We start from the raw sequence: 13,562 nt of genomic DNA, 5'->3' as shown, positions 1-13,562 counted from the left end.
CATCACCTGGATCCCAGAGCCAAAGCAATCACCTCCCACAGAAAAGAAAGGCAAAACCCTACATACCTGTGTATATTTCTGCTTGCAAAGCCTAGAAACAAAATCTAGAAACCATATAACTCATGCTCACTGCAGCACCCACCTAGACTGCCCCTCCTGACTACTTGTCAGCCCAAAGACTTACTACCGAGGGGGAAATCAGCTCCAGGAAGACAATACTGGCCACATATTACTTTTTCAAAGACCCCCAAAGCTATCACCCTCTCTCACTGACGTCTCCAAACCAAATAAAGAACAAGAGGGGGAAAAGTCTTCTGGAAAATATCAGGCGAATTCTTTGATAAAAGTTTGTAGTAGTTAATGGATACCAAAAGTCCCACTGTTGCTGGCTGAGATAGCAGGATCCACTGAAAGCTAGATCACAAAGCGGAGCAGATCCCCTTAAGAACCTTTTAAAGTCTTAGTGCTTGAAAAATCGTCATGGCTTTCAATAAAGCCGAGACAAAAATTTATCTTGATGCTAGTTTAAGGGGCTACCTGTCAAACTCATCTCAAAGAAAAATAAAAAGAGAAAGAGGATAGACTCTTGGACTGCCTTGAAAAGCTTGAGCAATTACTTCAAAGGAAAGGGGGTCTTTGTCCCGAGAGCAGGTTTATGACCACTGGTGCAAATCCACCAAAGGCTGAAAGGGGTGCTGGGCGCATCTTTATGGACCGACGGCCTTAAAGGAAGATGAACAACCCAAAGGAGATTAAAGACAGGCCAAACCCTGCCACTGATACCAGGACGCATCGGTTTTTACAGATGTGCTTTGCTCTGCGCACAACACTAAGGATCAGCAGTAACTTACATATTGCTGTAACAACCCACTGCATTGACAAGATCTCCGTATGATCAGTTAGCATTGATATTGGATCTGTGCTTTAAAATACCAGATGAAATGTTTACACCATTAGGTAGAATAACAAATGTTTTTATTAAATGTGTTTCTTTGGTGCCCTCATAATACTAAGTGTATTTCTGCATCAAATGGACTCTGAACTACTTACAGTTATACCTGAGAGAAGAGGAGACAGTAATTTATTTAGTATCCTGCTCATAAATATCCGATGAGAAAAATATTTCAAAGGCTCTGTTTCCATTAAGGCAAAAGGGATTAATAATCCAGGTAAAAATAGACCTGACACAGATTTCTGGCAAATTTTGAATTACAGTTTTAAAAATGAATGAAGTTTTTGGTATTTCTGGCATCATCTCAGTCTTATGAAAATTACATTACCTTACAGTGCATTGCAAAGTTCTCATTAGCAGTTTAAATATTTTATACCACCAATTATAAAATGAAGCACCGTTTAACATTTCCCTATTCCTATTTTTGTAGAAATAAAATTAGTTCTTCCAATTAATGCTTAGTTTAGAGATTCCTGTGCCAGAAGCTAACACATCTCCTTTGTTAATTCATTCATTCCTTCACTCATCCATTCACTTAGTAACATTTATTGGGTATATATTTTGTGCAATGTACTATGGAAACAAGGAGGGGAATAAAATGTGGTCTGCATTTGTAAGTAACTTGATTTCAAATGGTCACTGATCAGGTTTTGTCGACCTTCCGGTAAACCTGCAAATTACATATATCTCTGTAATTAGAAATGTCCAAAAGCTGCACTATTACAGAAGTCCAAACTATTACAGCTGAATTTTTATACAAAATTAACATCAATAAAGTCTTCAAAAAAAACCCCACACAACTGATATAATTTCCCACAGTAAAACCTAATAGCATCTGATCTCTTAGAGAGGTAAAAACAAAACATGAAACCTGGCTTTGTTAAAAAAAAAAAATCATTTCAATAGAATACTCATGTTGAAAGAAAATACGGTTACCAGAGGGAAGGGGGTGGAGCGGGGTAGAAAAGGGTAAAGGGGACCAACTATATGGTCATGGAAGATGATTTAACTTTGGGAAGTGGGCACAAAAAGCAATATACAAATGATATACCAAAGAAATGTACACTTGAAACCTATATGATCCTATTAACCAGTCATCCCCAATAAATTTAATTAAAAATTAAATAAAGGAAAATGTTTAAGAATCTAAATAAAGTTATCAAGTATATGTGTGTGTTTTTTTAAATCTAAGTATTATACATTATTATATGCCAGTCATTTCCTAAAGATGGATACTTCTGTTTTACAGATGCCTTTTGTTTCATTTTCATTATATTTTGATTACTTGAGAGGACTCATTGAGAATAAATATCATGTAAAAACTGAATACTAAGCTTTCTCATGTGACTCATCATAATAGTAAATCAAGAAAAAAAGTGACTTTTCTGAAGTGGAAATGAGGTTAGCTATTAAATGTTTCTTAAACCTGTCCCATTAACTTCTTAATTTTTCTTTTCTGTTTCAAATTTTGATAAGTTTATTGGGGTGATATTGGTTAATAAAATAGGTTTCAAGTATACAGGTCTATAATACATCATTTGTATTGTGTGTTTACCATCCAAAGTCAAGTCTCCTTTTATCCCCCCTATACCTTCTCTTCTACCTCCCCCCAATCCCCTTAATCCTCTGGTAATCACCATACTGTTGCCTCTGTCTATGAGGATATTTTTTTCTTTTCTTAATCCCTTCAGCTTTTGCATCTAGCCCTCAAAACTACTCCCCTCTAATAGTTGTCAGTCTGTTCTCTATACTTCCTAATTTTTCAACGGGCATTATAATACTATATTGTAATTATGCAAAGAGAAACTATTTGAAATTTGTTCTATTCATTCTATCTCCACCAAGTCTTCCCCTTCCTCTTGGTTTATAATCTTTCTCTTCCTCTATGATATATAATTATATATTACATATGTAATATATAGTTTATATGCATATATATAGTTTATGACAATGGAATCATCCTCTAAGACTACATTAGAAAATGGGTTTGTGTAGATATGTATCTATAATTGTACATGTAAAGTTATAACTCTTAATGTGTAATATTAAAAAAACAACAAAATCCTATCATAACAAATACTAACATAAGAATACAGTATAACAAAATTATCTCTGTATTGTCCTTTGCAGATACTGAGAGAGCTTTAGTGAAAGGGTTGCACCAAACTGTCTACAGCTGACAGTCCTTTTAAGTGGTTAAGAATGGTGCCAATGGCCTCCAGACCTGAGTTTGAATTCAGCCTCCAGCATTGCTAGCTCTGTGACCCTTGTTGGGCAAGTTTTCATAGTTAGAGTAAGATGCAGGAGCTTCAAGGTCAGGGGGAAACGTAAAGGCATATTTATAATCCCTCTGTGCCTCAGCTATAAAGCAAGGGAAACAGTAGTCACCACACAGGACCACTATGAGGATTAATGAGCTGGTGTGTAAAGTGCTGAGAATGAGCCTGGCATGTAGTGAGCACCCAGGAAGCAGGAGCAATAGAATGATGCATATTTTCATCCAGCTTCTGTAGCTGTATATGGGTTTCTAGAAACATAAACACTATACAATTCTGCCTCCAATAAAGAATGCAGATAGAACAGTTACTGATATGCAATCTTATTCATATTGTTGATATACAAAATTAAGCTTTTTATGAATAGTAATTAAAGTAAAAATTATTTTTTAATCTATCTATCCTAAATACCCAAGTCACATAAAATTCTTTGTAATATGTCCTCCTTAACATTTTATTTTTAATCCTCACTTGAGGATATGTTTATTGATTTTAGAGAGTGAGGAAGGAGCGGGGGAAGAGAGAGAGAAACATCATTGTGAGAGAGAAACACTGATAGGTTGCCTCCCATACATACGTGCCCCAACCAGGGATCAAACTCACAACCTACATATGTGCCCTAACTGCTATTGAACCCACAACCTTTTGGTGCACGGCACAATGCTCCAACCACCAGAGCTATCTAGCCAGGGCTCCTCAACATTTTAAAGGTTCCTTTGTTAAAGGTACATAAGTAAGGCACTAGTGAGAATTATAGAGGGTTTTCACATCTTTACCTATTAGAAACATTCTGGACTTGACCCCCAAAGCAAAAAATGAATAGTGAGGCCTAAATCAAATGGAAAAGCTTCTGTTCAGCAAAGGAAACCACGAACAAAATGAAAAAGCAGCCTATGAAATGGGAGAAAATATTTGCAAATCACATATCTGATAAGGGGGCTAATACCCAAAATATCTAAAGATCTCATACAATTCAGCAAAAAAACAACAACACACAAACCAAACCCACCACACACACAACCCCCCCCATCCTGATTAAAAAATGAGCAGAGTTTCTGAACAGACATTGTTCCAAAGAAGACCTACAGATGGCCAACAGGTACATAAAAGGTCTTCCACATAATTAATCATCAGGAAAACGCAAATCAAAACCACAATGAGATATAACCTTACACTTATTAGAATGGCTATTATCCAAAACACAAGAAATAACAGTGCTGGCAAGGATGTGGAGAAAAAGAAACCTTTGTGCACTGTTAGTGGGAATGTAAGCTGTGCAGTCACTGTGGAAAACAGTATGGAGGTTCCTCAGAAAATTAAAAGTAGACTTACCATATGATCCAGCAATTCCACTTCTGGGTATTTATCCAATGGAAGCAAAAACACTAACTTGAAAAGATATCTGCACCCCCATGTTTAGTCAGCATTACTTACAATAGTCAAGACATGAAAACAACCTAAGTGCCCAGCGACGGATGGATGTATAAAGAAAATGTGGCTTATACACACAATGGAATATTGTGCAGCAACAGTAAAAAAGGAAAAGCTGCCATTTGAGACAACCTGGATAGACTTGGGCATTATGCGAAGGAAGTCAGACAGAAAAAGACAAATGCCATAGAATCGAACTTATTGTGAAATTGTAAAAAAAGAAAAAGAAAAAGCTCTTAGATGCGGAGTACAGACTGGTGGTTGCTAAAGATGGGGGTAGGGAAAACCGGCAAAGGCAGTCAAAAGGTAGAAACCTGCACTTATACAATAAATAGGTCCTGGGGATGTAGTGGGCAGCATGGTGGCTATAATGAACAACACTGTACTGTGTATTTGAAATTTGCTGAAAGTAGATCTTAAAATTTCTCATGAAAAGGAAAAATCTGTAACTGTGTGGTGATGTATGTTAACTAGACATACTGTGGTGATCACTTTGTAATATATACATGTATCGAATCAGGATGTTGCACAACTGAAACTAGTATTATACGTCAATTACATCTCAATTAATAAAAAAAGAAAACACCCTGACCCCACTGACCCCAAGGAAATAAAGCAATCTCTAAGGCGTAGAAAGTTACAAACTACAAGACTGTAAGCGAAAAATATCAACAGTCATGAAGCCCTAAGCCATGAGGGGGGAAATGGCTTCTGAGGATTTTTTCTATCTAAAAACACTTCAAATCCAAAATCAAACGTCGGATTGAACCTATTTGAAGGCAACAAAAATAACTTTAAAAGATAGGGCAATTGCTGTTTTGTAAAAGAAATCAACAGAGGCATTTAAGTACTTACTTTCCTATAAAAATAGGTCTCTTTTCATAAATCCTCAGGAATATCTAAAGTGTAATATGAGGTACATATGGCCAAAGCTGCCATATAATTTCTCTAATGAGGCCAACTTTGGGGAAGGTGATAAAGTCAGTCTAATATGTTTTTCCAGGAGGTATTAATTAAATCTATCATTAGTAGTTCTACAATAATGTCTCTCTCACACACATGCATGCACTTTTACAATATTCTAAAAGAAGAACCCGCTTTTAGGCGAAAAGGAGGGAAGAAGTAGCTTACAATTTCAGAGTATATTCAGTCCCAATTAAATGAAAGAAGACATTCAAAATTTTCTTTGAGAGCCTATACAACAATGCTTAGTTGACTAAAGGGAATCTGTACCTTCTTAAATTAATTCCAGCACTTGTTTGAAATTAAATTTCCTATCTGAGCATATAGTATTAGACAAACAGCTTTCTTTGGTGTGGCACTATGAGAGTCTACATATGAAGACACTCAGCTTCAATTTGAGGGCATAAATCATCAGTTCTTCTGTTCTCATATTTATATGGCTATAGTCTACGGGCTGAATGGTATAGTCATTTTTTCTCTGCAACTAAACAAGGTAAATAAATGTGATATATTGGCACATCACCCCGCCACTCTGCATATGGTGCACATTAAGGTTGTATTCATTTGCCATATGAATATAATTCCTTTTACCACATCTACTATTAGTTACAAGCAGTAAATACAGAGTTGTTTTGCTGGAACTTGAGGGCCTGCATTACATCATGGAGCACTAAACATCCTGGACCTTCTGGAGAATTTCATAGACGTAGTTTTAATGTCACCTGAACTCGAACACTGCCAACATATTGTTTCAAACCCTACTTGATGAATTCTTCAAGGAAGAAAAACAAGGGCAGTCTCAGTGTTTGTTCAAAGGTGCACACCAAAAATAGGGCCACAGGAAAGCTCCCAATGAGACATACAAAAACTCACGTTGTTGACAAAAGAATAGATCAAGAGTCACATCCAAGGTATAAAAAGGCTACTTGTTGCAAACATTGCTTTTCTATTCAGAATTTAGTGAACGCAAGGAACCTAAAGTTAAAATATCATCCATAAACTATATTTAAAATATATATATATATATAATCCAAAGATTTTTCTCCAACTATAGCTTACTAAAGACCTGCGGTCAATAAGAGTTTAAATCTCATGATAAATTGTGATGCTTTATTTCACTGGGCATATATTTTGCTCACTTTCTCCTTAAACAAAATATTATCAAGTTCCAAATCCAGGTCAGCATGGGGCAGAAGAAAGAGGAAAGTGAGTTATTTTACAAATTGTTATGGTTCAACACATATGCATACATCTTGACATTTGGGTCCCATAAATAATACGTCACAGGCAATTAAAAACAAAGTACACCTGTCTTATCAAGTGCTGATTTTCAAATTTACTAACATTAAGTCCCCAAATGCATCCAGCAGATGGTGCTCTAGGACATCTACAGTTTGTGTTGAGTCTAACCTTACTTTGGCAAGACAAAGAATAAGGATTTATCAGTGGCTTCAATAAAACATATTAGGCTTTATGATAAAAAGAACATAATTCCTAAATATGTGCACAAAAATACATATGCATAAGACATGTGCACAGAGGCAACCAGTAAATATTTCACACCTGGATGATACTACTTTTGTTATGGATTTGATGAGTACTCTACGTATATCTGGTATTTATGCTCATATGGCAAGATCATTCTAAATTCATTAAAAAAATTTAGAATGCCTTAAAGTTAGAATTCATTTTTAATTATAGCAAGAATGCCTCATTAGGGTGATACTAGTAAAATTAACAACAGTAGGATTTACGGTAATGACTTAAGTGATTGATGAGAGTATAACAAAATGAAGTTTTAGACAGAGAAAAAAAGCAGGGCAGCTATGGCATACAGTACTTTAAAAAGCAGCTCTGTGGTCTGTTAGTGCTAGCCTTATGGTTAATAAAACCTTCTTTCTAATTAACGGTGCTGAAATATTCTTAAAGAACAGAATCCCGGTGTTATGAAAAAAAAAAACTTAGCTTTTTCTTTCTTTCAGTAGACGCCATGCCCATAAAGAAGAAAGCTGACATAGATTAGCATGTCTGATTGCAATGAGGAAAAAAAATGCCACCTTTCAATCAAATCAAAAACAGAACGTGAGAATGGAAAACTACTTTACCAAAATACTATACACACAAATCTACACAACAACCTCACAGTCAGCAACCATTTGCTTCTAAAGCTAATCAACTATCGCTTTAAAAAAATCGCTCAGATAGCTAAAAATACTTAAATACTTTTAATAAGCATTTAATTTGAATTTTATGGTCTATTAATACAATATAAAATGGTGGATAAATAACGATTTTGGAAATTTTCATCTTGCTTGTAAGATCATTTCAAAGTTTTAAAATATTTAATTGTCAACTGAATGTATTGGGCAGCATTTTGTCCATTTTGAAGGAAAAAGGATTATTTCAGGAAAAGCATTTTGGTGGACAAGATTTGGTTCAAAAAACATACAGAGTGCTCGGGCAGAGATATGATTCCAAACAAAAGCATCTTTCATTGAAATGTTCTTGGTTGATTTTATTTTTTAAAGTCACAACTAAATGGAATCCTATGTTAATTTTCTTTTCCTGGAGAAACTGCATTCCACAGGAGATAACCTGCACAAGACAACAGACGGAGAAGAACACCTCTCTGCTGTGCAGGCGAGCGAGGCTTTGCCACAGAATCCAGATTTCAGAGAACACGCGTATCCTTTCATAAACCCCAAATTGTACCACATAGAGAGTTAGCCTGGCTTTGCCCAACAAATATGCATATTAATATGATTTTAAAAAATAGTAATAAAGCTATTAAACTTACATATAGCACTAAGGTTTATACAAAATGCTGTAGGCTTATGATCTCAGCAAGTAAAATTATTAGCTTATTCTCATAATGTTTGAAATAAAAAGTGCACAAAATACTTGAATAAGATCTATGAAATGCATAAAAAGCAACACCCTAGTTTTTTTTTTAATTTACCTATTTTCCCTTCAAGCAAGAAAAGTCTAAATTCAAAAATTTAAGTTGAGGCATTGTGTGCACTTATAGACCACAGTGCAATTATATACACATATATATATAAAAAGCCTGACCATCTCCTAAAGAACACTTACACTGCATCCAACAGACATAACACAGGAATAAACACAGCCTAAAATTACTCATCTGAAAGGCTCTGACTTCGGTGACTGCTTCGTGGAGCCATCCATGAGCCAGAGGCTTATAAAATCTGAACCAGCTTGCATGAATCCTTAAAACACACGGTGAAATCTCTCTCTCTCTCTCTCTCTCTCTCTCTCTCTCTCTCTCTCTCTCTCGTTATTTTGTTTTGAAAAGCTTTAACTGGCTTGTTCATTTTTCTATTCTAATGTGCGATATTCTCATTATATGAAAAAGTGCCTATTTGTCTTTCTCCCAGATCCACCCTTCAAAGCTAAAGCAAAATTAAATTGGGACATCAGATGCTAGAAAAGGGCCAGAAAGGATGAGGTTCATTTTGAGAAAGGTAATTTAATTTAGTCAATATACATACAATTTTCTAAAATTTTTATTAGCTGTGCTATTATGTTATTCTTTTATTTTTTCTTTGCATTTCCAGCACTGCTAGGAGTTAATGTCCACCATACTGCAGACAATGAGCGGGTACAGATGAAGTGCTTTATGAAAAATATAACATTATAATATATACTCTAATGCCAACATGATGGTGTTTGTGTGGTGATTTATTTGCTCTAAGCACCCAGTGCTTCTGATAACACCTTAGTTAGTTCCCATTGTTGCTTTCATTTTGCAGACAAGACACAAGGACCACAGCAAAGCTTAGAACTCAGATTTGTTTTACTCCAAACTCTAGAATGTGGTCAATCCTACTTGATTTATTTTTTTAGAAAACATGCATGTAAAAGCCACCTCTAGGGTGATTCATAAGGTATTTAGATATGTAAATACATTTTTCACCTATATGGAAAGCTGAATATTTCTAGTTTTAAAATATACTTAAATCTATGAAATGTAACAACTATTGCCTATAAGTGTGCTGTAGCTAGTAAGCCTTTAGCTTCTTCTCAGAATACACATTGGTAATAACATGAACACGATTAGGTTACATAAGTAAAAAAAATATATATATATATATATATTTTCTTGTGTCTGGATTGCTATATGTGCATGAAACATCATGCACTATTTTAAGGCAAGAGAAAAAGTTCTTAAATATTTTCCGATAAATAACAAAATGGTATATTTATTATCTATGTGAAATCTAGGTCTGTCTGAGTTAACTTAGTATATCTCAATAACTGAATTTATAGACACAGGAAAAAAAGAAATTGAAAGTAGTCACTCATCCTAAAAGGCCAGAAAGGAGAATGAGTCAAATGTAGGGTTCCATAATGAAAAGACCATTAAGCACCTTTCAAAATAATGTGAAAAAAATTCCTGAAGTTTACATATTTTAAAATGTTATCATAGTTATATATAAACTGGACCTGTCTGTATAAATATGTGAAATACACACATGTACACACTATCCCCCATACAGACCCATTAAAGTTGATCTGATCACAAAGACTATGTTATCCATATCATTGCAGCCTTATTTTTTATATTCTATTTGTATGGAGACTGATCTGTGCTTTGATTAAAATAAGAAATATATAGCAGAGGTTCACTGAATAAAAACCACACCAACCAAATACAAACAAAGCAGAACCAGCTCTGATAAAATACTTTGCAAATACTTCTTTTAAAATTGTATTGGCTTTCAATTATAAAGTTTCACTTTCATACATATAATATGCGTTTAATAAGCACAACTCAAAGAAGTCAACCCAAAATACGATAGACTTAAATGTATTCAGACTGTTTCATAACCTGGGGCTGAGTGACAGATGTACAGCAGGATTCAGGTAAAGTAATCAGCAACAACACGATCCTTCCTTAGCCAAATACATTGCAACTTGCTTTAAATTAAGAAACTGTAAATATTTAAGAGCAGCTAAAAAGCTCCACCTTATGAAGTAAAAATCTAAAGCTATTTTTGCAGGAACTTTTCAGTGTTGTCATAATCATTTTAATTAAATTCTCATTTTTCAGGTGGTCCCTTTAATTGTTTTTTCCTACTTCTTAATGTGTTTTTCTAAAGCCATTTCTTTGCTGCAGCTGTGTGCGATTGGTTTTAATGGTAGCTGCTTCCTTTTTTGCCTTCTGTGAATTACAATTTTAAATGGTTACACATTTTTTGTTTTACTGCCTTCAGCATAGTTTCATAAAGACGTTTAAGGCTGTTGCTGAACATTTTCATTTCCCATCTGAAAAACCAAGAGCCATTTGAATATTCCATATTGGCCTTTTATGACCTGCTTTACCTTTTAATATGTAAATGAAAGCATATTTTTTATAAAGAATGGTTTGTTTCCATGAAATTATAATTTTGCTGTTTTAAAATATGAATCCAATAAACAAGATAATATATGATTGTTCTTTTTATGTTATATCTTACTATTCGTGAATGAAACACCTCTATTTTATGTGATGACAGCCATTTACAATGAAGAACTAGCATTTTCAGATCATAAGAATAACCTATAATGTGAAAAATGAGGTTTCACACTTGGATTTGAATTATCAGTGGTCACAAAATGTCAATAATGAGGCTATCTAGACCTTTCTTAAATTTTAACTAAGAAATTAAAACTACTTGATGATTCAGTTTCACTTTCACCATGATGTAAAAGATAACTTTATTACAAACTGTTATTACATTTCACTTGTAAAAGTTATAAAATAAAATGTACTTACTGCCTGGGTTATCTCCAATCCCACTGCTTTTCCCATTCCAGTACCAGAGCAAAAGGGTTGCGTCACGTGACCCAGAGAGAATGTAGCAATTTCCCCCAATATATGACTCAGAACGAGTGAGGCAAGTGACGACATCCCAATGGCCAAACACAACTTGGATCAATTTTCCTGAAACACAAAACAATATTCTTTAAAATTGCTATAAAACTTAAAAAAATTTCCGTTCATTATGACCAATTTCACTTATAAGGTAATAAAGCCTTATAAACTCAGATTCTGATAATTCAGATTTTATAATAAAATTTGATCTGGTCCAATATAAGAGTTTTCTATGGATAGTAACACAAACAAAAAAATAAACTGTGATAATAATGTTTTGAAAGGCAAAAAATATTTTAAATTCAAACTATAATATTTAAGGACTATGACACCATCCTGTATAATAAAGAGCTAATATGTTAATTAAACCAGACGGTGGAATGACCTTCCGGAACGACCTTCTGAACAATCAGTGGGCGGGGCCACAGGGCCACAGGGCCACAAGGCAGCTGGGGCTGCGAGGGTTGAGCTCCTTGGGTGAATCTCGTTAATCGGGCCTCTAGTATCATTATAATAGCTACTATAAATTACAAATGAATCATATTTACTGACGGAAGTAGGCCCAGGGAACCCTTATTGGGAACCACTTCAACATTTTCTTAAGTTACTCTAGTCTATATGATTCAAAACACAAGGAAACTTAGTTGCCTTTTAGAAGTACTCTATACTTCAGACTTCACTAATACAAACCCCTCTCTGACTTAGTAAAGATTGAATGCATTTCAATGTAAATCACTTTGGAGAGCTTGTTTTTTAAAATCGGGATTACATGAACTAAATTTTGCTAAAAGGACTAATATACTGTGATTGCAATCTGAACCAGGTCACTATTTCTTTGTTTTAATTTCATCTGAATGAAAATTTCCTAGGGGGGGCTGTGATGATAAAATTGAGATGAAGGCAGTTTATCTAAACTAATGGCTTGGCAGGGGGCGGGAAGGAACCCAGTGAACTTACCATGTACCTAGGGCTTCAAATACAGGATGAATTGTTCACATAATGGTGTCAGAAAAAAAGTAAAGCCCCACTTATTTGAATCTTTGTTTTAATTAGATATATTTATAATTCACACAAACTTGTCCAAAGAATGAAATACCCGTAGATCTTCCCTTCCATCCCTATAGTTTCTAGCCAACATTTGCCTTTGAAATATTTGAAGAATCTAAAAATGAATGTCATAGAATATCTATCCTTAATATTTACCATGACTTTTTATTTTTTATAAGTATTTCAGGGGTCATTTGAACATAACTCAAATGTTCAAGGAAAAAAGACACTAAGCTGAAAAAAAGTTTTCATGCTTAACTTGGGACACATCATAATCTATTCAAAAGCTGACGGTCTCAATTAAATATTGGTATCTACGTGTATTTAACTTTTTAAGATAATAAATATAACTAAAATATTTACATTAAATTGTTTTAATTTTCTATTTTAATAAATGTAAAGCTTATTTTAAGTGCTGCAATTTTAGAAATAAAACATTGAAATATACTTGTTCTAAATCAAATGAAAAGTCAAATACAGTGTTTTTCCACTCTTGCACACAGACTACTACTAGTAACTTTAAAATCAGATTCATTTCGATCTAAACTTGCAAAATTAATAAAAAACACTTTAAACAATTTTTTCCTGTGAATAAAGACTTTGGTAAAAGCAGGTGTTTTAACTGCAAAATATTAAAAATGTTCATTTTTTAATTCCTTCAGTCTTTCAAACTGACATTAAAACATTTCTTTTTTAAAACCAGCTATATCAATAAAGAATATGGTAAGAAGAATTCAAGACTTTGTATAATAAAAAGTGTGTGTGGGGGCAAATAAATACGAAAAAAAGTAATAATTTTCACATCATTTACAATTTTCATGCCGAACAAAGTGGAGATTTAGTGTGAAATGGGTGGGCTTAAATTAGAGGCAGGGCTTTCAAAGGGCAAGAAAGAAGTTAAGTAGGTCACTCTTAGGCCAGGTTAGAAAACTGAAGGTTAAATCAGTGAGTTTTAACTACTAAAGAAACAGGACCACAACATTGTGATTGTTTTGATCACGGAGTATGTACAGCG

At 34.2% G+C, this 13,562-nt stretch overlaps 1 protein-coding gene across 10 annotated transcripts in view; it reads right to left on the bottom strand.

Annotated features, from left to right (window-relative positions):
* The window catches only part of LRBA (LPS responsive beige-like anchor protein), a 593,124-nt gene that overhangs the window by 11,012 nt on the left and 568,550 nt on the right, over positions 1-13,562 (bottom strand). For all 10 annotated transcript variants that reach the window (XM_059697845.1, XM_059697843.1, XM_059697844.1 and 7 more), the window contains one exon: positions 11,402-11,569. In XM_059697845.1, coding sequence (XP_059553828.1) covers positions 11,402-11,569 — 168 coding nt within the window. The remainder of the gene's footprint in view (positions 1-11,401; positions 11,570-13,562) is intronic.

The sequence above is a fragment of the Myotis daubentonii genome, chromosome 5 (genome assembly GCF_963259705.1).
Source record: "Myotis daubentonii chromosome 5, mMyoDau2.1, whole genome shotgun sequence".
Classification (NCBI taxonomy): Eukaryota; Metazoa; Chordata; class Mammalia; order Chiroptera; family Vespertilionidae; genus Myotis; species Myotis daubentonii.
The sequence above is the reverse complement of the archived record's forward strand: the minus strand, read 5'-3'. Positions and strand labels throughout refer to the sequence as shown.